Consider the following 23,105-nt stretch of genomic DNA (forward strand, 5'->3'; position numbering starts at 1 on the left):
CTGGACATTTTTTTTGACATATTTCTTATTGTCTTTCAAACTGTAGCATATGCTAAACAAGTTATATGGTGTCCATTCAATAACAAACTACTTCACAAACAAAAAGAAAGAAACTGCACAATTATGTAACTGGAAACATTGGTTAGCACTCTTGCTTTCTTAGGATACATTCCTATTACTGATTTTCATAAAGGACAAAAACTAGAAAAGTAGCAAGGTGGGTAATAAGTTAAATGTCTCTCTCTCTCTCTTTCTTTCTCTCTCTCTCTCTCTCTCTCTCTCTCTCTCACACACACACACACACACACACACACACACTCGATAATGGCAGCCCAATTCAAGGAGTTTATGTTCTGGTTGTTTACCTTACATATACACCTATGGATTATTTACTTGTCTTTCCCATTTATGTGTTACTTTGTTGTTGGAAGCAATGTAGTTTCTCCCCAAACCTTAATACACAATGATTTTTTTACATCTTCCACTTAAATAAGATCTCCAGAATGTTCCATATAAAGAAAAACCCACTGCTAGGCATTTCTCTTTTCTAGTAAAATGGAACATAACATATGCCAACACTTAAGACCAAAAAAAAAAAAAAAAATTGAAGTGTTATTTTCTGTGAAAAAGATTTACAGCCCTTTTAAAGCTGTATGTTAATTCCTGTGCCATTAACTTTATATAGCATTCTATGAACTCTACAACAAAGGGGGGAAACTAAGTGTCAGGATTTCAACCGATGAATCTGGGTGGAACAAAGACTTCTCCTTTCATTATGCAGTGAGAACCAAGTTGCCAAAAAAAAAAAAAAAAAAAAAAAGGCTTCCCTCAGACACCATTTGTAGTTACTAGCTGCACGCCTGGATGTACAGGGGGTAAATCATCAGGTCAAATCCTGCCCATGCCTACTTGGCTCCTACCCCTTTGCCAAAGGCATCGTCCCAGAGCTAGAGCCCCAATCTTTTTCTCCCCAATACAGCTAAGGAGCTTAACCCTCTGATTTCCATAACCTGCGGTGTCTTACGCAGGCGTCCCCCGGAACAACTCACGTTCGAGATTCAGTCGATGCTCCTGTCCCCACCCTCCCAGACCCCAAAGGACTGCTCCCAATAACCACTGGCGTCGGAAAGGTCAAACCCGGATCTCACACACACACACACACACACACACACACACACACCCTAGCCCCCAACCCCGCCACTCCCTACCCATCCGCCGGCCAAGGCGAGCTGGGAAAGGGACAAGAACGCAGCCCTCAGTGTCGCCCCAGCCCAGTAGAGGGGCGAGGCAGACGCAGCCCAGTGAGCCCTCCCTGCGCCCCTCAGCAGCGGCGAGGTGGGTACTCCATACCAGGGCGAGGGGCATCGCTCAGCCGCCCGAAGCAGGCTGGCGTGTAGGGGAAGGTGTGGTCCAGGAGCGGCGGCCTGGATAGACTGCCTGGCGGGTCCCGGGTCCGGTCCCTGTCGAGACACCCGGGCCTCGCCCGCATCCCCTCTTCTCGCAATCACCACCAAAGCCTACCCAAGACACTCCTCCCAGCCGCGAACGCCGCCCAAGGGGCCGTGGGGTCTGCGCCTCATCAGGCTAGTGACAGGTGGCGACGGGTGACCATGGCAACCCACGGTGCACGGCGGCCCGCCCCCGCCTCCTGGAATCCACTCACCTGAGGGCTCCGGGCGGAGCCGGCAGAAACGGCGGAGGAAAACGCGGCGGAGAGGCCGGCGGCCAGAGCCCCAAGGCAGCCGATTCCAGGCTAAGGCGCGAGCGCGAGGGCGGCGGTCTGAGCTTAGCAGCCGCAGCCCGCACGTCAATCCATCAGCTCGTCAGCCGGTCTTTCTCGCGTCCGCCCCTATCCCGCCTCCGACCGCTCCGCTCCACAGACTGCGGTTGTCAAGCGCCGCTGGAACGGAGCTCCAGCCGCCAGCTGCAGCCAATCACTGCTCGTCCCTGGGGCCGCCTCAGGACCCCTCCTCGCGAGGCGGCTAGGCAGGTGCCTGCGCAGAAGAGCCGGCTGGGCCAGCCCAGGAGGGCAGGGCGGGGCCTGGAGGCGGGGCCTATCACGGAGGGCGGAACGTAGGACTCGGCCGCCCGGAGGCTTCTGGCCCTCGCCTTCTCTGCTCTTTATAGTTTAGGAGATGCCTGTAAGGAGGATGTAGGCCCAGAACCTTCGGGTATGTCCCAAAATACCATGGACAGGTGTGGTAGTTTGAATGAAAATGGCCTTATAGCCATGCATTTGAATGTTTGTCCCCAGTTACTGGACAGACCGGGAAAGATTAGGATAGTCGTTCTCAACATAGGGGTCCCAACACCACCTGGACGGTAACATATCAGATAATTTCAATTCATAGTAGTAGCCAATTGTTCTGAAGTAGCAACGAAAATAATTTCATGACTGGAGGGGTCACCAAAAGATGAGGAACTGTATTAAGGGTCCCAACATTAGGACGGTTGAGAACTACTGGATTAAGTGTGAACTGGTTAGAAGAGATATCACTGTGAGGTTTCAAAGTCCAGCCCTTTCTTAGTTTTAGGTCTGGTGCTTGTGGTTCACATGTAAACTGTTAGCTACTGCTCCAGCATCATGTCTTCCTGTCTGCTGGCACAGTCGCTGCCAAGGAGGTCATGAACTAACCGTCTGGAACCCTGAGCTAAAAATGAAATGCTGGCCGGGCGGTGGTGGCGCACGCCTGTAATCCCAGCACTCTGGGAGGCAGAGGCAGGTGGATTTCTGAGTTCGAGGCCAGCCTGGTCTACAGAGTGAGTTCCAGGACAGCCAGGGCTATACAGAGAAACCCTGTCTTGAAAACACCAAATCAAAAAAAAAAAAAAAGAAAGAAAGAAAAAAGAAAGAAAAAGAAAGAAATGCTGTCTTTTATAAGTTGCTTTGGTCATGGTACAGCAATAAAAAAGTAGCTAGGACAACCGGTTGGACACTTCCAAATGTCTTCTGTGCACTGGGTTTGACTCTTAATTCTACTTCCAATAATTTACTAATAAAGGTTAAATTAAGATGGGCAGTGGTGGCACATGCCTTTAATCCCAGCACTTGGGAGGCAGAGACAGGTAGATTTCTGAGTTTGAGACCAGCCTGGTCTACAGAGTGAGTTCCAGGACAGCGAGAGAAACCGTGTCTCGGAAAAAAAAAAGTTAAATTAAATAAATATTCCTTTCTTGTCCTTTTCCATACTCCTCGATGAAAACTGTGTAAAGCTAACCCCACCTTGAAGCACTTAACAAAGTCGCTGTTTTGAACTGCCCTTTTATTTACAGTAGCAACCTCACTCCTACAAACATGTGTAGTAGAATTCTCCCAGATACATGATGCTCATGGAGCCAAACCTCCAGCAACCTTAGCAGAGAGCATTTTGTCCAGCCAGGTGTCCAGCTCTCAGGAGGCAGAGGTAGACCCCTCAGAGATTTGGCCAGCCTGGTTTACACAGTGAGTTCAAGCCAGCAAAGGCTGGGACCTCAAAAACAACAACTAAATCCAGTTCGAGATAAGCTGCCAGCATTGTAGCATGCACATATCCAACAAATAAATACAATATTTTGTAAAGGCCAGGTATGTTAGTACATGCCTATAATTCCAGCAAGATAAAGAGTATTGCAGATTGAAGGCCAATCTGAGCCCAGCTACATAGTGAGACTCTGTCTCAAAATAAGATGGGACTGCAGAGATGGGACTGCAGAGATGGGACTGCAGTTGGTGCTTGCTATGCAGTCATGAAGAAGACAGTTTGGATCAATAGTTATGCAAGGCTGGTAGCCACCTGTAATCCCAGAGCTTCAGAGTCAGAGATGGATCATGGGAGTGAGGGACACAAGCTGACTAACTATCAAACTCTGTCAAGGAGACACGTTGCCTTAATAAACAGGATGAAGAGTGATCAGAGTCAACCAACCATTGACTTCTGGCTTCCCACAGGCACATACCACACATATATACACATGCACAGAGGGAGGGGGGAAGGAGGAAAACCCAAAAAGAGAACTCATAGTTTAAAAGTTGTAGAGAGAACATTTTTAATTTCAGGTAGAAATTAAAATATCTGAACTTCAAAACATCAATTGCCCAGTTCACCTAAATCCTAGAAGAAGAAAATCATAGAACGAGTATCTTAATCACTATCCTATTGCTGCAAAGAGACAACCTGATGAAGGCAGAGTTATACGAAAAAGCTTTTAATTGTGGCTGGCTTACAGTTTCAGAGGTTCAGTCCACTATCAACATGATGAGAAGCAAGGCAGGCTGCAGGCAGACACTAGAGGAACAGCTGAGAACAGCTGTCCTGATCCTGATCCTGATCGTAGGCAGAGAGACTCTGGGCCTGGCATGGGCTTTTAAAATCTCAAACCCATTGCCAGTGACACACTTCCTCCAACAAGGCACCAAGTCCTAACCCTCTGAATTCTTTCTAATTGTGCAACTCCCTGGTGACTAAGCGCTCAAATATTTGAGCTTAGGGGGCCATTCTCATTCAAACCTCCACAACAAACTTGGCAATAATGAAGAAATTTTGAAGAGAAATGTGTGCCCCTCCTTTCAGTGACCATACTATTGAGACAATAGTCCCTAGGAAACTGGAATTTCACTGGGAATCTCATGCTGGGAAAGGAAAAAGCCTGCTGCCAGCCAGAGGAAGACTTTGTCTCCGGAAAAGAGATTTCCAACAATGCTGGCCACTGGTTACACTGCCTGGAAGCAGAGGCAGAAACCCAGACCAAGAGGGCTTAGCCACGCGTGCTTCTGATCCTCTGCTTGAACCTAAACTGTGTGAAGATGGACTTGGCGGGTCACTGTTCTCCTTGTTCTTCCTAATGGTGCCACATTTAAGAGATCGGTCTTTGCCTTTTGCTGTTACTCTAATTGGCATATTGAAGGGCAGGTGACTGAACCTAGGTTATTAGAGCTGCCAGGACCAAGGCCCTGCCCCTAACAACTCTGGTAACGTTTATTATTAATCTCAGTGTTTGGTTTTAGACCATAGGACAAAGAGTTGAGGTGCATAGTTTACCATTCAAAGCAGGCTTGGCCTCCAGGTTCTCCCAGCATCCCTCACTCCCTACTTGGCATACCCTGCCCCCAATCCTGACCTAGCCAGCCCTGGGGCTGGGCGGCCCTTCCCCCAGAGGCCCTTCCCTATAGAAGTCAGGCATTTGGGTCTCTTTTCATGCTCTCCCTCTCCCTTTCTCTCTCCCCATCCTCCCTGCACATGCCCTCACTCTTTCTCTCTTTCTCTTCCTCATTCCCTTTCTCCCTCCCCATGGCAATAAACCTGCCCTAATATATTTTAATCTGGCTTTTCTTCCATAAGAAGGGCCTCCCTCCCCTTCACCAGTTTAACTGGTCAGATATGTTCAAGGACAGTCCTGAACACATTCCTGAGACTGTGGGCCTATTAGCTCCCCTTTATTTGTCTCAATAGACCAACCCAACCTCAAGACAGGGGAAAAGCCCCTGCCCCATACCACTGTAAATACAGTTTACCTGAAACTGTGGACATATGAACACCTCTATCTTTTTAAGCTTGCCAACTCAAAATTAGGGGAAGGGGGCCTATCCCAGGCCACCAAAACTCCCAGTACTCCCTGGAAAAACAGACTTCAGTTCCCTACAGCCCCCTCTCCTCTGTGAAGGGTCTTTTTTTTTTTTCCTTCCTTTTATTTCTTTAGTTGGCTGAGAAAAACAAACATGATCAAGACCCCACAGACAAAACATGTAACTCTTAAAACCTTATTCCCTACCCTAATTCCTTGTAGCAACCCCAAATTTTAAAGAAAATGAACCTTTCAGGCAATAATGGGGCACACCTTTAATCCCAGCACTGGGAAGGCAGAAGTAAGCAGAATTTAAGGCCAGCCTGGTCTACAAAGAGAGTTCCAGGACAACCAGAACTACATACAGAAACCCTGTCTTAAAGAAAAAAGAGAAAGAAAATGAACCTTACTCTGATGAGGTAGGGAGGATTTGAGACTGTATGTTTGTGTCCTCCATACCCTATGACAGCATTTCAGCATACATCTGAATTTTCAGTAAGACTCAGACTGTTAGAAGCAAATGCACACTATTTATACTTCTGGGAAAAGGAGGTACAAGAAAGGACCAGACTGGAATAAGACAACTGGTCTACCCTACCATTGTATGTCGGTAATGCAATGACTATTTGTATATTTGCTTCCTAATGTAACATTAGGTTTTATCGTACAACCTTAATATCTGTTCGGCTAAGGTATCACTTTTCAATACTCAGCCACAGGGCTAAGATTAGATCTTCTTGCCTTTCACTTTCCTAGCTGCACAGCAGTGAGCTGTTCAGAAAAGACAAAGCTTTCTTAGATGAACTGTCCTTAGATCCTGAGGTGTCATCTCAGCCATTCACTAAACATCTACTGAATGCCTACTGTGATTCAGGAACTAGGTCAGGCATCTTTTGAAAATGCAGGTTCTAACATGACAAAATGACTCATGGCACCTTATGACTTCAGTGCCTACAGGCTAAGGTGGATACCTTTGAATATGATTCTCAAATTTCATTTCTTAAAAAGTGAATAGAAGTTTTTGACTTTCCCCAGATATTGCAAAGGATTCTGAGCACAAACCTAAACAAGGACATTTTAATCCAAGGTGTTCAGAGAGAGTTTTCAGTGGAAATAAGGGGAGTTGTTTTAAAAGAGCCACTCTTGTGAAAACTTAAGCACACCGAGAGTTTTGTGCTTCCGGGTCAGCAGCAACCTGGCCTTGGGAGAACAAAAACTATTAGCATGGCTTCTCCTTCAACAGATTCAAGGATTAAATCACAAGGTGGCCCATATCTGTATTCCCAATTAATAAGAGGCAAGAAGATCAGAAATTTAAGGCTAGCCTCTTCTACATAAGGAGTTCCCAGACAGCTTGGGTTTCGAGACCCTGTCATAACTCTTTCCCTTCCACTCCAACCTCCCCCAAAACAAACAACCAAAAACCAAATGTACATGGATCTAATCAAGGTTCCTTGACAAAAGCTTAAATGATACATGCATGATTAAATCTAGTTTAAAAAATACATCATTGCTTCAAATAAGGACATTTATATTTATATTAAGTAAATATATGAACATTAATAAAAATAATTTTGTAAAAAAGAAAAAATTCAATAATCTAGGGGTCAGTAAGATGGCTCTTCAGTTTAAGGTACTTGCCACCAAACCTGATGGCCTAAGTTTGAACCCAGGTACCCACTTGGTGGAAGTAAAAACCCAACTCCCATAAGTCATCTTCTGATTCCCCACATAAGTGCTATGACACATACATGCACATAGGCAAACACATACAAAGTGAGTAAGTGTGATAAAAATAATAAGTAATGAACTTGAAGCTATTTAGTAGAACTCAATATGATCTGAATAGATACTGTATGCTATATGTTGTATTTAAGGCTTTTTTTTTTAAATTTTTTTAAATCAGTGTGACCAAATACCTAGCAAAAGCAACTTAGGAAGAGTACATACAGTTCCTAATTATGGTGGGAAAGAAGAACTCTAAACTCAATATTTAAACAAATTAGATATTCAAAGTCACGTTAAAGAGACAAGCAGACATGCATGGATAACTCTTGCTAGTGAATGTAACACATCAAGCTAAATGTCCAATGAAATGTTAGCCTCAAGGCAAACCATCTAAGGGCATGTCCCAGACAACCCACTGCTCTGTACTCTCCAGATCTGGGGAGCTTCTTTTCCCATGTCTACATTTACGTTGTCCTAGCTTATGATGCTCTGGATGCATATCCCTATAATTTCCCTCATTATGATTTACCCTTATAATACTGTTTCTGTGTGTGCCCGCCTAGAGGCAAGAAGACAAGTTTTACTTAGTTGTGAAAGCTGGTATTCACTTCTTTATACCAGTCTTCTGAGCATGGTTTCTACGGCTACTCCACTTTGTGAAATGGATGCGTTCTGCATTTGCGGATGACAGTGACTTAATACTACTCTCAGATGAGTTGGCAAAGAAATGGTTATTTGTTGAATCTGTGGCTCGTCATGCTTTCCTATTATACCTTGTGTGTTTCAGTTACGGTTTCATTGCGGTGAAGACACACCCTGGCCAAGGTAACTCTTAGAAAGGACAACATTGAACTGGGGCTGGCTTATAGGTTCAGAAGTTCGTTCAGTCCACTATCATCATGGCAGGAAGCATGGCAGCATCCAGGCAGACAAGGTGCTGGAGAAGGAGCTGAGAGTTCTACATCTTGATCGAAAGGCAGCCAGGAGAGACTGTCTCACGGGCAGTTCCTAATAGTGCCACTCCCTGGACCACGCCTACTGAAACTACCTTAAAGTGTTCATGCAAAGCAGAGGAACGGAGGAGTGTCCTCTAATCATCATTTTTTAAAATTATTTTTCTGAACAGGCGGTGGTGGTGCATCCCTGTAATTCCAGCACTCTGGGAGGCAAAGGCAGGCAGATTTCTGAGTTCGAGGCCAGCCTGGTCTACAGTGTGAGCTCCAGGACAGCCAGGGCTATACAGAGAAACCCTGTCTCAAAAAAAAAATTATTTTTCTGTGAAAATGGAACGGTGTTAGGTCAGCTCTGTCCACTGCTACACCAGCTACAACTGTGGGGTTGAGAACCCGGAATGCATCCAGTGCAACTGAGAAACTACGCTTTCAATTTTATTTATTTTACATGAAATCGCCACATGGAGTTGACATCTACTTTAAGTAGATGTTGGAAGGTAGCTATAGAACTCAAAATTAATACTCTGCTTGTAACCTCCTCTGCATGAGGGGGACCAGGGCTGGAGGAGGATCCTGGGCAGGTAGATGATGGACTGTATAGTGAGACTCTGTCTGGGGGCAGGGGGGGGAGGGGGGAGCAGTCATGAATCCAATCACTGTTCATCTGTTGTCTATCCAATCTCCCTCTCTTTTTCCTTTCCAGGCCTACTCTGTGCCATTTCCCTTGGGGGAGGCCAGGGGGCGGGGGTGGGGTGGGGTGGGGGGGAGGTTGTCGTAAGGATCTCATCTATCCCAGGCTGGCCACTTAGTACTTCTGATCCTCCTGCGTCCATCTCCCAAGATCCAGATTATAGGTTTGCACTATACTGTTTATGAGGTGCTGAGGACCAAATCCAGGGCTTTGTGCATGATTGGTAAGCACTCTCCTAACTTAGTGACAAACATCTTCACCACAGAGGTGGGACAGGAGGTCCTGGATATTACACACTTCTTCCTGGCCAAATTCCTCTCACTTGGGATTTTGTTTGGTTACTATTATTGCTGTGAGGAGACACCATGACCAAAGCAAGAGAAGAGCATTTAATCGGAAGCTTGCTTATAGTTTCATAGGGTAAGTCCAGGATCATCATGGTGAGGAGCATGGCAGCGGGCAGGCAAACACGGTTCTAGAACAGTAGCTGAGAACTTACATAAGATCTGAGCAGGGGAGACAGAGAGACAGAGATGGAGAGCTGGACAGAGGAAAGGGGAGAGGGAGGGAGATGGGGGGGGGTAGGGAGGGAGAGAGGGAGGAGACTGGGCCTAGTGTGAACTTTTGAACTATCAAAGCCCAAGCCCACTGACATATCTCCACCAACAAAGCCGCACCTCCTAATCCTTCTCAAAACAATTCCACTAACAGAGGACTAAATGTTCAAACATGAGCTTACAAGGGCCATTTTTAACACTTTTTTAAAAAGATTTATTAATAATTATATGTGTAAGTACACTGTAGCTGTCTTCAGACACCAGGAGAAGGTGTCAGGTCTCATATGGATGGTTGTAAGCCACCATGGTTGCTGGAATTTGAACTCAGGACTTTCAGGAGAGCAATCAGTTCTCTTAGTTGCTGGGCCATCTCTCGAGCCGCTTTTTTTTTTTTTTTTGATCTTTTGAAACAGGGTTTCTCTGTGTAGCCCTGGCTATGCTGGAACTCACTCTGTAGACCAGGCTGGTCTTGAACTCAGAATTCTGCCTGCCTCTGCCTCCCAAGTGCTAGGATCAACCAGCCCACTTTCTTTTTAATATTTAAAATTACATTTATTTTTATTTTGTGACCATGTGGGGTAGACAAGTAAAGCAAGGAATGTATGTAGAGATCAGATGCCAACCCAAAGGGAGAAGTTGGTTCTTCCTTCCACCATGTGGGTCCTGGAGATTAAACTCAAATTGCCATTCTTGGTAGCAAGTCCATTTATACAATGTGCTATCTTGTCAGCACTCAACAGCCATTTTTTTTTTTAAAAACACAGACTGAGGTAGCTTTTTAATTGCTTTCTGTACATGTTAGTTTATGTATATGAGTATTTTGCTTGTGGGCATATTTGTGCACCACTTGTTTGCCTGGGACCTGAGAAGGCCAGAAGAGGACACTGGATCTCCTGGAACTGGAGTTAGATGGTTGGGAGACAGCATGTAAAGTGCTAGGAATTGAACCTATGTCCCTCTAGAAAAATCAGCCAATGTCCTTAACCACTGAGCTCTCTGAGCTCTCTCCAGCCCCTTTAACTGTATGGTTTTTTTTTTTGTTGTTGTTGTTGTTGTTTTTTGGTTTTTTTTTTTTTCATTTGGTTTTTTGAAGACAGGGTTTCTCTGTATAGCCCTGGATGTCCTGGAACTCACTCTATAGACCAGGCTGGCCTCGAACTCAGAAATCCGCCTGCCTCTGCCTCCCAGTGTGCTGGGATTACAGGTGTGCACCACCACTGCCCGGCAGTTTTGGAAGCTTTGCAGTCATCAAGGAAGACGAGATCTGCTAACACTTAGCCAATATTAGTTTATTTTTAAAAAAGTGTTTTTTAGAAAAGAATATTAAAACAAATGATCTATTAAGACAAACATTCTGACAAGAATTTTAGTTTCTTAAAAAAAAACACAAATCAGTTCATTACCTTTAATAACTTCTCCCCCACACCACTGTCATCTAAAAACTTGAGATACATAAAGCACAAGCCTCATCATTCATAAAATCAAATGGCCATTTAGATTGCATCCTATGCAGCGATGGTATACAGCTGGGAATGTGCACGTCTACCTGAAGAATAAATACTACTTTCATTTGGAACTGCATGGTTTACAGTACTTAAACTTAGGAGGTATTAAAGCCAGTAAGCAATTCAAATATGGTCAGATAAATATAGGCAATGAGAGGCTCAAGCTAAAGACATGTCCCACTGCATGCCCAGCTATCATATTACTGCAGACAACGACGACAATGCATGGTTTCCACAGAAGATATCAAAACCTCGGGAATTACGAACGGTGTCAAGATCCATAGTTGGCTTCGTCAAAAGCTTTTCGAGCCCGTTTCAATTCTTCATTCATAGTTAGTAAGTCTTTAACTCTAGCAAACTTCCTTGGATCCTTTCGAATTAGGAAGACAATATCTTCAACTTGTACTCGACCTTGTCTTCCAATCGACATTGCCTTGTGAGTCTATGACAAGAAAACACATTCATTTTTAAAGGTCAAATATTTTTGTGTTTTAATTTACTATTAATTGCACTGGTGTTTACATTTGTGAACATCTGTCTGGTCATATCCTTATCCTTTTTTTTCCCTTTAGGATTTATTTATTTGCTTATTTATTTATTTATTTATTACATGTAAGTACATTCAGATATACCAGAAGAGGGCATCGGATCCCATTGCAGAAGGTTGTGGGCCACCATGTGGTTGTTGGGAATTGAACTCAGGACCTCTGGAACAGCAGTCAGTGCTCTTTCTTAACTGCTGAGCCATCTCTCCAACCTTATCCTTATCCTTTTCTTTTCTTTTCCTTTTTCTTTTTTTTCTTTTTTTGCATAATTAGCAGTATTTTCTTTATGCTTTATAAGCTTCTTTTTTTCACTAAGGACATTAAAACTACTAAGGTTAGCTGGACAGAGTGATGTATATCTTTAATCCCAGCACTTGGAAGGCAGAGACAGACAGATCTCTGAGTTCAGATAAGCCTTGGTATGTATAGCAAGTTCCAAGCCAGCCAGGGTTACATAGTGAGACTCTGCCTTACAGATAGATAGATAGGTAGGTAGGTAGGTAGATAGGTAGATTGATTGATAGATAGATAGATAGATAGATAGATAGATAGATAGACCAAAACAATAAAACCTAGCAATTTTGAAGATACTTCTGTGTTGTTATATGATATATGCGAAACTTTTTTGTTTTTTCTTGGAGGGGGTTGTCTTGTTAAATATGTTCTGGGGGTGGTTAATGAATAGACAATAGAGATTGGGCAAATAATAACAATTAGGTTTTAGTAGGCTGAAAAAGTAGAAGGAAAGAAGGTTTAGGGAGCTAAATAGTAAGTCTGGTTCTAAGACTACTTAAACCTTTTATGTCAAAATCTATACTTGGAGACACAATTGTAATATTATTTTTGTTGCTGTTTTGTTTTGAGACATGTTTGTTTGTTTGTTTGCTTGTTTGTTTGTTTATTGAGACAGGGTTTCTCAGTGTAACCCTGGCTGTCCTGGAACTCACTCTACCAGGTTGGCCTCCAACTCAGAAATCCGCCTGCCTCTGCCTCCCAAATGCTGGGATTAAAGGCACACGTCACCACTGCCTGACTTGAGACGTGTTTTTGAGTCTCACTATATAACTTAGAGCTTACTATGTAGACCAGCCTAGCCCTGAACTCAGACTAACTTGTCTCTGATTCCTGACTTTTTTTATTGAGAGAGGATCCCAGAATGTAGGCTGGTCTCAAATGAGGCAATCTTCCCACCTCTATTACAACTTCTAAAATTAAAAGCATGTACCATTATGCTTGGCATTGTTTTTGTTTTTTGAGACAAGAACTTACTTACTATGTCTTAAAACCCCTGGTCTTAAAACTGGGGTCCGCCTACCACAGCCTCCTGAATGCTAAGCACACTGAAATGACATCTTCTCATGGTTGTTTTGTGATTATTTTTTTTTTAGTGTTTGTTTGTTTGTAAGATGTATTTATTTATTTATTTAAAGTTACAGTGCTGTTATATAGCTCTGGATGGCCTAGAGCTTGCTACAAAAATCAGGTTGGATTTTTTTAATTTGTAGTAGACCCTCCTGTCTCTGGAATTCTGGGACTACAGATATGAGCCACTATGCCAGGCTCTGTCATTTAGTGTGGTGCTGGGGACTGAACCCAGGGCCTCACACATGCATATTAGCAGGATCTAGCACTGCTACAGCTAATGCTTTCCTTGAGCTGAGTTAAACTAGATTAAATACTTGCCACATGTGCAGGCTCTTGCACACACAACAAACAGCCTCTGCCCTTGCTGAGTAATCTTTTCATTTTTATTCTGTAGTAAGGAGATAGTCCAGAGTAAAGGGTGAACATTCCTAAGAACCGAAAACAACCAAACTCAGTAACCCTATCCCTAATAATACACCCAAACAAAGGAAAGGAAGAAAGGAAGGTTATTCAAGGTGTTGGGACTATGCACTGGAGAGATGGCTCAGATGTTAAGAGTACTGGCAGCTCTTCTAGAGGACCCAGGTTCAGTTCCCAACATCCACAAGATAGCTCACCACTGTCTGTGACTCCAGTTCCAAAGGATCTGACATCCTTACACACACACACACACACACACACACACACACACACACACAGAGATAAAACCAATGCAAAATAAATAATTAAAAAAAAGAAACCCCAGCTGGGCAGTGGTGGCGCACACCTTTAATCTCAGCATTTAGGAGGCAGAGGAAGGCGGATTTCTGAGTTCGAGGCCAGCCTGCTGGTCTACAAAGTGAGTTCCAGGACAGCCAGGGCTACATAGAGAAACCCTGTTAAAAAAAAAAAATCCCAAAGGTATTACATGAACTGTACATACCTTTAAATTAAGTAAATACTAGAAAGAACTTAGGCTAGATGAAATTATGGACAGTATTTTTAATTTTACTCAAGGATATTATGCTTTTACAAATAAAACTCAGGGGCTGTAGAAATATCCCAGTCCTTAAGAACATTGGTGTCCTTCCAGAGAACTGGAGTTCAGTTCCCAGAACCCACATGGCAGCTCGCAACCATCTCTATCTCCAGTTTCAGGGAATCCCACACCCTCCTCTGGCCTCTGAAAGAACCAGACACACATACTATACACAGACATACTTGTAGGCAAAACACCTGTGTATGCCAAGTGAAATAAAATAAATAAATAAAAACTCAGAAGTGCTGGGATACATTTATGTAATTTCCATAGTAAGGGCAAATAGAAGCCAGGAACTTGCACAAAGCAGGCACTCAAATGGATAGTTTATTTCAAAAGTTCTAGTGTTATCTAAAGCTTAACATTTCAAATTTTCAATTAACTAACAGTTACAAAAGTAAACGCAACAAAAAAGTTGCAGTTACAAAAGTGTCTTACCATTTCAGTGATGAACTCTATGACGAGGTCTTCAAGAATATCCACTGACTCTGTGTAAGGATTCTGGTCATCCCCAAACCCATACATCATACAGCGCACTGTGAGAGAGCAAGAGTGTTGCTTGACTCAGAGATTGACCGATGTCACCAGTACACTTTCCATACCAACTAGGATTAAACCAAATTATAAACAATGGTTCAAACACAATTATGGATGAGTGTGGCACTACTTGGTTTTTAATCCCAGCAGTCAGGAATCAGAGACAAGTGGACCTAGTTTGGTCTATACAGTAAGACAATGTTATTATATGCACAGGTACAGGTACACACACACACACACCCCTTTCGAGACAGGGTTTCTCTATGTAACAGACCTGGCTAGCTGTCCTGGAACTCACTCTGAAGATCAGGTTGGCCTTGAACTCACAGAAATGCACTTCTGAGTGTTGGGATTAAAGGCCTGGACTACCAATGCCCAGATTAAAAATAATTTTTTTTTAAAGAGGAAATTGAAAAGATAACAAGAAAGCCAGGCAGTGGTGGTGCATGCCTGTAATCCCAGCACTTGGAAGGCCAACGCAGGCGGATTTCTGAGTTCAAGGCCAGCCTGGTCTACAGAGTGAGTTCCAGGACAACAGCAGGGCTATACAGAGAAACCCTGTCTCAGAAAAAAAAAAAAGAAAGAAAGAAAGAAAGAACAAAAAAGAAAAGATAACAAGGTGGCGGCTCAGTGGCTAAAGATGCTGGCTGATCAATCCTGATGACCTAATTCAAGCCCTGGAACCCACATAAAGGTGGAAGGAGAGAATCAACTTCACAAAGTTGTCCTCTGCTCCCCCATGTGACACAGCACGTGCACCAACAACTTTTTAAAAGACAGGGTCTCATTTTGTAACCCTGGCTGAGCTGAAACTCAGTAAGTAGACCATGCTAGCCTAGAACTCAGAGATCCACCTGCCTCTGTTTCCCTAGTGCTGGGGTTAAGACGAGCAGCACCATAACCAACTATAATTGTTTTTAAAGGAGCTCAGAATATACTTGTAAAAAAAAAAGTACATTAGCAAGTCCTTTTACATTGTTTTTATTTTTATGACTGTTATCATTATCTAATTAGCTACTTGGGAGGGAAGGGACTTGAGAGAGCACCTGTGTCTGTGTAATCCACACTGACCTCAAACTCAGAATCCTCTTGCCTCAGCCTTCTGAGTACTGGGATTATAGTGTATATCACTATATTCAGCCTTAGAATAACTCCTCTTTAGAAGCAAAAACTGGCAGAAGCAACAAAGAGAAGAAATGAATGGGGTGACTTAGAAATGAAGGAATGAAGCCAGCTTGGAGTACAGTTACCCTGTGAGTTCACAATGCCAAGAGACTTTAGGATCCAACACAGAAGAAAGAAAACAACTATAGGAGCCAATATTCCATTTATTTTTTGAATTCTATTTTTAAAACTTGTCTTTTTAAGAGACAATTTTAGACTTACAGATGAGTTATAAAAAAAAAAAAAAGGAGCATTCCCATATGCCCAGTATCTAGCTTCTCCGTACTTCAAATATTCATCAAAACTAAAAAATTAACACTAGACCCTTATTCAGATTGTACTGATTTTTCTTAGATAGTGTGTTTTCTGGTCAGGTTCCTTGTTTCTACCCCATTCCCCCCCAACCCCCCCAGTCTTCACACAAGCTAGGCAGATGCTCTCACCACTGAGCTACAGTCCCAGGCCTCTATTTCAGACTCCCACTAGACTCCACTTACCTGTTACATCCTCTATAGTTTGCTCCATCCAACCTGTGGCAACTCCTTAGCTCTTCCCTTGTCTTTTAGGACCTCAACAAGCATCCTAGTCAGATACTGCAGACTGTTCTGTCTGCTGTTTTCTTGTGATTATAACTGAGGTTAGAAAGCTTCTACATGCTATTGAAAGAATGCCAAAGTCAAGAGCTCTCATATCAGGGATCTATGCCAATGTATCATTGATGATGCTCTAACTGATCATTTGCTAAAGTGATATATGTTAGAGTTTCCCACTATGAGCAGTTTTCTCCTTAAATATTTGAGGAAGATACCAGTCACAAACATTTTGAAGGGCATAATTCACCTATCTCATTGGAAGTAGAAAGTTTAGTTACATAAGATGCATATATTTGGCCAAAGGGTTGATAAAGGCATAGACAAATGACAGTAGATGCTTTGAAACTTCATGTCACAGTAAGAAAAAGAAATCTGTACAGCTGGGGATGTGGCTCAGTCAGGAGAGTTCTACCTAACATTTGTAGATTCCTAGGGTCTGATTCCCAGCAGTGAATAAAACTGGTCACAGTGGCACACCCCTGTAATCTCAGCACTTGGGAAGTAAAGGCAGGAGGATCAGAAGTGCAAGTCCTCTTCAGTTACCAGGCAGCCTAGGCTATACGAAACCCTGTCTCAAAAACAAACAAGCAAGCTAGGGCAACAAGAACAGGTCTGCTAATGTGGAGTGGGGAGCCCAGAAAGTGTCTACTCTCCTTGAAGAACTACGGCAACTAAGGAATGCTGGGAAAGGGCGGAATAGTCTTTCCAGAGTTAAGCATACCAACTGTTGTCCAAACCAATGGCAAACCCTTGAAAACAGAGCACATTGTACTGACATATTCACGAAAGAGAGAGAAAGAGAAAGAGAGAGAGAGAGAGAGAGAGAGAGAGAGAGAGAGATGAATGTATACACACATGTGTCTATACAACAACAATTAATAAAGAGCCCATGAATTTGAAAGAGGAGTATATGGGAGGGTTTGGAGGGATGAAAGGGAAGGGGGAAAATGATGTAATATAATAATAATAATAATAATAAGGCCCAGGAAGATAGTTCAGCACATAAGGTCACCTGCTGCCAAGCCTGAAGACCTGAGTTCCATCTCTGGGATCCAGAGGAGGGAATTGTGGAGCCAAGAAAACAGTAGTTTAAGGCCAACTTGGACCACAGAGCAAGGCCCTGTCTGAAAAAAAAAAACTGCAAAAATAGAGGAGACATGAAGATTCTATAAGTCAATGAGAGAAGCCCGTGAAGATTCCAAACTTTTGTCATCACAAAAGTAGAGCAGTTGAAACTGAACTAAAGGTTTGGACAAGCAGCAGTGTGAATACCATTTCTAGAGTGCTATAGTGTAAGGATCCTTTTCATATGTCCACATGACAAGAAGTAAAACCACGCGTACAAACCACCTAACTAGCACCAGTGAGACAGAATGGGAAATGGTCAGACTTGAAGGAAACCTGAAGGAACTGGAGAATATTTCTCTGTTATGGTTAGGAGACAGTGTCTCATACAGCCCAAGCTGGCTTCAGACTCGCTGAGGAGGACCTTGAACTCCAAATTCTCCTGTCCCTATCTCTCCCAAGAGCTGGGATCAAAAAATAGATTAGAGAGTTAAAGGCTGATCTTGCAGTTTCTACAATTTTTTGATCCTACTGCATTTAGGCGTTTGTAAATCTATGCTGCTGCGCTTCTCAATGCTCAGCCGAGGAGCCTGGGCACTGGGTGGACAGCACACTCTCACGGGGCCTTTCAGGAATTAGTATGGGCATGACAAGAGGAAACAGCTCACCCTGCTGCTACCCCAGAGGGCTTAACTTGTCTGCTTAAGGAGTGTGAGGAAGGCTAGTACATTGTCGTCTACACAACACTGTTAGTACAGCACACTTCTCCTCCTCCTTGCTCTGGTCAATGCCTTAGTCCAAAACCTCAACTTACATCATTTGAAAGGTGGTCACAAGAGGAATACAATGTCATGTTCATCCTCAGCTATGTAATGAGTACAAGGCCAGTCTAAGATACATGAGACTTTGCTAAAAAACAAAACAGAAGGAAAAAACAAGAACAACAGAAATAAAGCAAACAAAAAACAGAAAAAGGGGTGGTGGTGCAATGAACGTAGCTCAGTTAGTAGAGTGCTAGCCTAACACACACAACTAGGGTCAATCCAAAACATAACCCGGGAATCACGGCATACCCCCATCATCTAGAACCAGGGAAACAGACCGGAGAATGGAAGTTCAAGGTCATACTCATCTACATACCACGTTAGAAACCATTCTGGGATTCACAGCTTTAATCCCAGCACTCAGGAGGCGGAGGCGAGAGGCAGGGGCATCTCTGTGAGTTCAAGACTAGCAGATCTTGATCTATTCTGATCTGCAGAATGAGTTCTAGGACAGCCAGGGCTACACAGAAAAACACTGTCTCAAAAAACTAAAAGAAATAAAATAAAATAAATAAAACCCTGCCTCAAGGAGTGGGAATGTGATCACATTTATTACTTTATGTCACATGGAGAGAATTAGTATACATGTTAAAGAGACCTGCGCGCGGGCAGTGGTGGTGCACACCTTTGATCCCAGCACTTGGGAGGCAGAGGCAGGCAGATTTCTGAGTTTGAGACCAACCTGGTCTACAGAGTGAGTTCCAGGACAGCCAGGACTACACAGAGAATCCCTGTTTTCAAAAAAGAGAGAGAAAGAAAGAGAGACAGACAGACAGACAGACAGACTTATACTGACCATGGGATGCACATGTGCAATCCCAGTACTTGAGAAGCTAAGGCAGGAGGACTACCACCAACCCAAAGCTAGCTTGGGCTAAACAGTGAGCACCAGTATAGCCTCAGCTACACAGAGCCTATCTTAAAAAAAAAAAAAAACAAAAACAAAACAAAACAAAAAAAAAAAAACAAGAATAAAAACAGACACCCCTGTAGGCAAGTCTGAGAACACTGTCCCTACAAGCAAACATGCAGAACAATGTATCTACTCTGAAAGGACATGTTCAAAAGCTTTCACCACCTGTAATAAAAACACTGGAAAGTACAACTTACATTCTTTCGAGAAAAGTCTCTTTCTCTTCCCCTGGCCACCTTCCGCTCCTCCTCCAATTTCTTCATTTTCCTCCTCAAACTAGAAATTTAAAAATACAGACATGTCAAATGATTGCAGTGCGTGTGATATTCCCTCCAGGTTCCTTCTGCACACCCTCTTTTGGAGTGCTGGGAATTGAATCCGGGAGCTCTAAACAGATGAACCTAACCACTGAACTACACCTCCAGTATCTTTTTCATTTCACCTTTTTAAAAAAGATATTTATTATTTATGTTTATTGTGTGTGCCTACATCAATGAGCCTGCAGTTGCCCAGAGAGGTCAAAATAGGTCTAATCGCTGACATTGCCAGATGCAACGGTAAATGCTCTTGAGCGCTAAAGCTATCTCTCTGGACTTTTTTTAAATTTTAATTTAATTTAATTTTTGAGACAAAGTGGTCTCACTATATGCCTCTGTCTGCCTGGAACTCACAGAGATCCGCTTGACTCTGCTTCTGAGTGCTGGGATTAAAGGTGTGCACTACCATGCCCAGTGACTCTTTCTCATTTTCAAAAGTGATAAGCTAAAACAAACAGCATAAAATCACAAAAACTTAGCACCAAAGGGCTCTTGAGCCCTAGTCCAATTCTCAAGTCGTGCAAGAAGGCTTTTATTACGGCTCCGAACAACCTTACAAAGTATATGTAAAGTTCTAACGACCTCAGGATCTGGGTTTGGTTTTACCCAATTTAGCTGTCATACTGCTAAGCGATACTACGGTAAAAGACCTGATAGTTTCAAATCTACTCTCTGCTGTCATCGGAAGCAACGTTTACTAAGCACCTGTCAATACAGGGCAAAAACTTTCCTTAACTGGGCTTGACCCTACTACAGAAAACCGATGCCAGAGAATTTGTTTCTCAGGCTTCCTGACTTTAGTTCATAGTTTCTCCGCTATTTTCACTAGTTTTGTCAGCATCTGGGCGGTTGGTTCCGCTTTGATCAAAGTGTTTCGGTGTCGGGAAGATCCAGGTCAAAGGGAGACCCTTTCGACTTTTCCTTCCCGTCCTGCCCCACGCACTGACTAAGATAAACCTGAAGAGGAAAACACCGCGGAGCCCCGAACTCTCGGCGGGATCCCCTAAGGCACAAGCCGGTCAGACTCCGCCAGTGAGCCGGAGGGAGTGAGGAAAGACTGTGACAGGCGCTCACTCACAGTAGGGTCTTCCTCCTCATCTGCCATGCTAGCTGCCCGCCAGCCTTCTGAGCCCGCCCACGGGCGGCCGGCGAGTTTTATAAGACACGTGCGTCACTTCCGGCCTGGCCGGGGTTGCGCAGTTTAGGCGTGCACGCCCATGCTCCTAACCCGGGCTTAGAGATTGGCTAAAAAGCAGTGACGCGCTCTTATGCGTGGAACCCTGAAGGAGGAATTAAAAATCTCAAGGAAGTCAGGCGTGGTATACTACGCCCGGAAAAAAAAATCTCTGCACTTGGCAGGCAGAGGCAAGAGGAGTTCGAGATCAGCTTAAGGATCAGGAGCCCATGTCTCAGAAAACATAAATGATAAATTTGTGCATACTTATGGAGGCTCACAGATGCCTGTAATCCCAGCTGCAGAGGAATATGATGACTTTTTGCCTCCGGAACTGATATACTCAAGTACACAAGCCCACATAGATATACTTTTTTTTTAATTAATCTTTATTTTATGTATATGGTTGTTTTGCCGGCATGTGTGTGTACCATGTGTGCGCAGCACCAAAGATGCCAGAAGAGAGACACCGAACTAGAGTTAAACGATTGTGAACTGCTATGTAGGGGCTGGGAATCAAACTCAAGTCTCTGGAAAAGCAGCCAGTGCTCTTAACCGCAGAGCAATCTTTCTTGCCCCCATTAATATACATAATTTAAAATATATATAAGTAGTTTGGGTTGGGGTGGTTTTTTTGTTTTGTTTTGTTTTCTTTTAAATTACAAAAGGTGTGCGGTTTCAGTCTGTAAAAGCTCTAGCAGAATAAGCCTAAGGCTTAGGTTCAATCCCTGGGACCTATATAAAAAGTTAAAGGTGAGAAGACAGACTCCGCAAGGTTGTCGTCTGGCTCCCATACACAATAATAAAAGTGTGGTGGCACACGCCTTTAATCCCAGCCTCTGGAGGCAGAGCCCGGAAAATCTCTTTGAGCTCGAGGCCAGCCACGGCTACATAATCAAAACAAGAAAACCAAATAAACAAACAAAAAGGCAGAGACATTAAATGTATCTGGAAGGTAGCAGCACAGAAAAGGTGGGAATAGGGCTTAAAGGAACAAATAAAAAGCGAAGGACTGCAGACCCGGACACTTATGCTAGCAGACTATAAACTGAAGAATGGATAATTCAACCCTCTTAACTCAAACTCCAAAACAGAAACGGGGAAAAATAAAGCACTGTAATGAGCTGACCAGACACAAAGCAGAGCGAACAGCCCTGGGGTCTTCTCCAAGTTCAGAGTGGACTCCAGAGCCCAGTTTAGGGTTGGAGGAAAGATGTCAAATGACAGGAAAACATCTCATAGGCAGCCATTGCTGAGGGCGGACAGGACTCAGACGGCAAGGACCTAGAGAAATTAGTTTCAGGTATTACCATTGCTTAGTCAAAATGCGGACGGTTACAAAATGGAGTGGCCATGGCCGACAATCCTTTGCTATTCTGTTGTTAATTTTCTCTGGATTGAAATAGTCCAGCCAGGTAGTGATGACGCACGCCTTTGATCCCAGCACTCGGGAGGCAGAGGCAGGCGGATTTCTGAGTTCAAAGCCAGCCTGGTCGACAGAGTGAGTTCCAGGACAGCCAGGGCTACACAGAAACACCCTGTCTCCAAAAACAAAACAAGGGGCTGGCGAGGTGGCTCAGCACTTAAGAGCACCAACTGCTTTTCCGAAGGTCCTGAGTCCAAATCCCAGAAATCACATGGTGGCTCACAACCATCCCTAACAAGATCTGACACCCTCTTCTGGGGTGTCTGAAGACAGCTACATTGTACTTACATATAATAAATAAATAGATCTTTTAAAAAAAGAGAGGAAAAACAAAACAAAGGGAGGAAGGGAAGGAGGGAGGGAGGGAGGGAGGAAGGAAGAGAGAGAGAGAGAAGAAAGAAAGAAAGAAAGAAAGAAAGAAAGAAAGAAAGAAAGAAAGAAAGAAAGAAAGAAAAGAAAGAAAGAAAAGAAAGAAAGAAAGAAAAGAAAAGAAATATGCCACACAAGAGGGAGAGAAAGGTTCATGTCTCACATTCTCACATATCTGGGAGAACAGAAACAGATGATTTCTGAGAGCCTGGCCCCAGCAACTTAAAGCGGAATTATTAACGGCTCACAGAGTCACAGCCAGTCCAGCTGTGCACAGCGGCAGGGACGCAGGTTTCATGAGTTACCATGTGGGTTGCAATAGGTTTTGCTGTGACACAGCTGCTTTTGAATCAGCTCCATCCCTCATCTGAAACCCCTCACCCATCCTCCTGTTAGTAATCCCAACAAAATCCAAAACTGGGTTGGGTTACCTGGTTAGACATTGGTGCCATTGTTACTTGGGTTTGTCGGTGACTCCCTTTCTAACCTAATAGATAGGTGTGCCTGCATAGGTGTGTGCTTGTGTGTGTGTGTTGCCTCCCCAGGAAAAGTGTGTCACACAACATTCTTCCTCACAAATTCCAACATTCCAGTTCTATATGACCACACTTGGTTATTCGTGTAACAGATTTTCAAGTTTACTACATTTACTTGTTTGTTTGTTTGCTGTCTGTCGTGTGCATCTCTACATGCGTCCCACGGTGCTATGTAAATGCCAATGGACAATTTGCAGGAATTGGTTCTCTCCTTCTACCACCCGGAATTCTGGGGACTGAACTCAGGCTGTCAAGCTTGGCAGCAAGTGCCTTTCCGCACGCCC

The 23,105-nt window shown here is 43.6% G+C and overlaps 2 protein-coding genes across 5 annotated transcripts in view; both read right to left on the bottom strand.

Moving 5' to 3' along the window:
* Wdr47 (WD repeat domain 47) overlaps positions 1 to 1,879 on the bottom strand; it is a 53,757-nt gene extending 51,878 nt beyond the window's left edge. For 2 of the 4 annotated variants that reach the window (XM_052179432.1, XM_052179430.1), the window contains exon 1: positions 1,664 to 1,879. The gene's annotated coding sequence lies outside the window, so the exon portion shown is untranslated. The remainder of the gene's footprint in view (positions 1 to 1,663) is intronic. The other 2 variants (XM_052179434.1, XM_052179433.1) reach the window with 1 other exon arrangement.
* Positions 1,880 to 10,744: 8,865 nt separating this feature from the next.
* Positions 10,745 to 20,458, bottom strand: Taf13 (TATA-box binding protein associated factor 13). The gene is made up of 4 exons (XM_052179435.1): positions 20,395 to 20,458; positions 19,197 to 19,275; positions 14,342 to 14,439; positions 10,745 to 11,417 (listed from the first exon to the last, which is right to left on the bottom strand). Exons 1-4 carry the CDS (start codon positions 20,419 to 20,421, stop codon positions 11,247 to 11,249), a joined length of 375 nt encoding a protein of 124 aa, XP_052035395.1. The 5' UTR covers positions 20,422 to 20,458; the 3' UTR covers positions 10,745 to 11,246.
* Positions 20,459 to 23,105: the final 2,647 nt, after the last annotated feature.

This window comes from Apodemus sylvaticus, chromosome 4, assembly GCF_947179515.1.
Source record: "Apodemus sylvaticus chromosome 4, mApoSyl1.1, whole genome shotgun sequence".
Lineage (NCBI taxonomy): Eukaryota > Metazoa > Chordata > Mammalia > Rodentia > Muridae > Apodemus > Apodemus sylvaticus.

Excerpts from the sequence above, each read along its gene's own strand:
- Taf13 (XM_052179435.1), bottom strand. The coding sequence starts at position 20,421 with ATGGCAGATGAGGAGGAAGACCCTACT. Across the intron at positions 19,276-20,394 it reads ATGAGGAGGAAGACCCTACT|TTTGAGGAGGAAAATGAAGA; the intron begins GTGAGTGAGCGC and ends TTAAATTTCTAG. Across the intron at positions 14,440-19,196 it reads GAGACTTTTCTCGAAAGAAT|TGCGCTGTATGATGTATGGG; the intron begins GTAAGTTGTACT and ends GCTCTCTCACAG.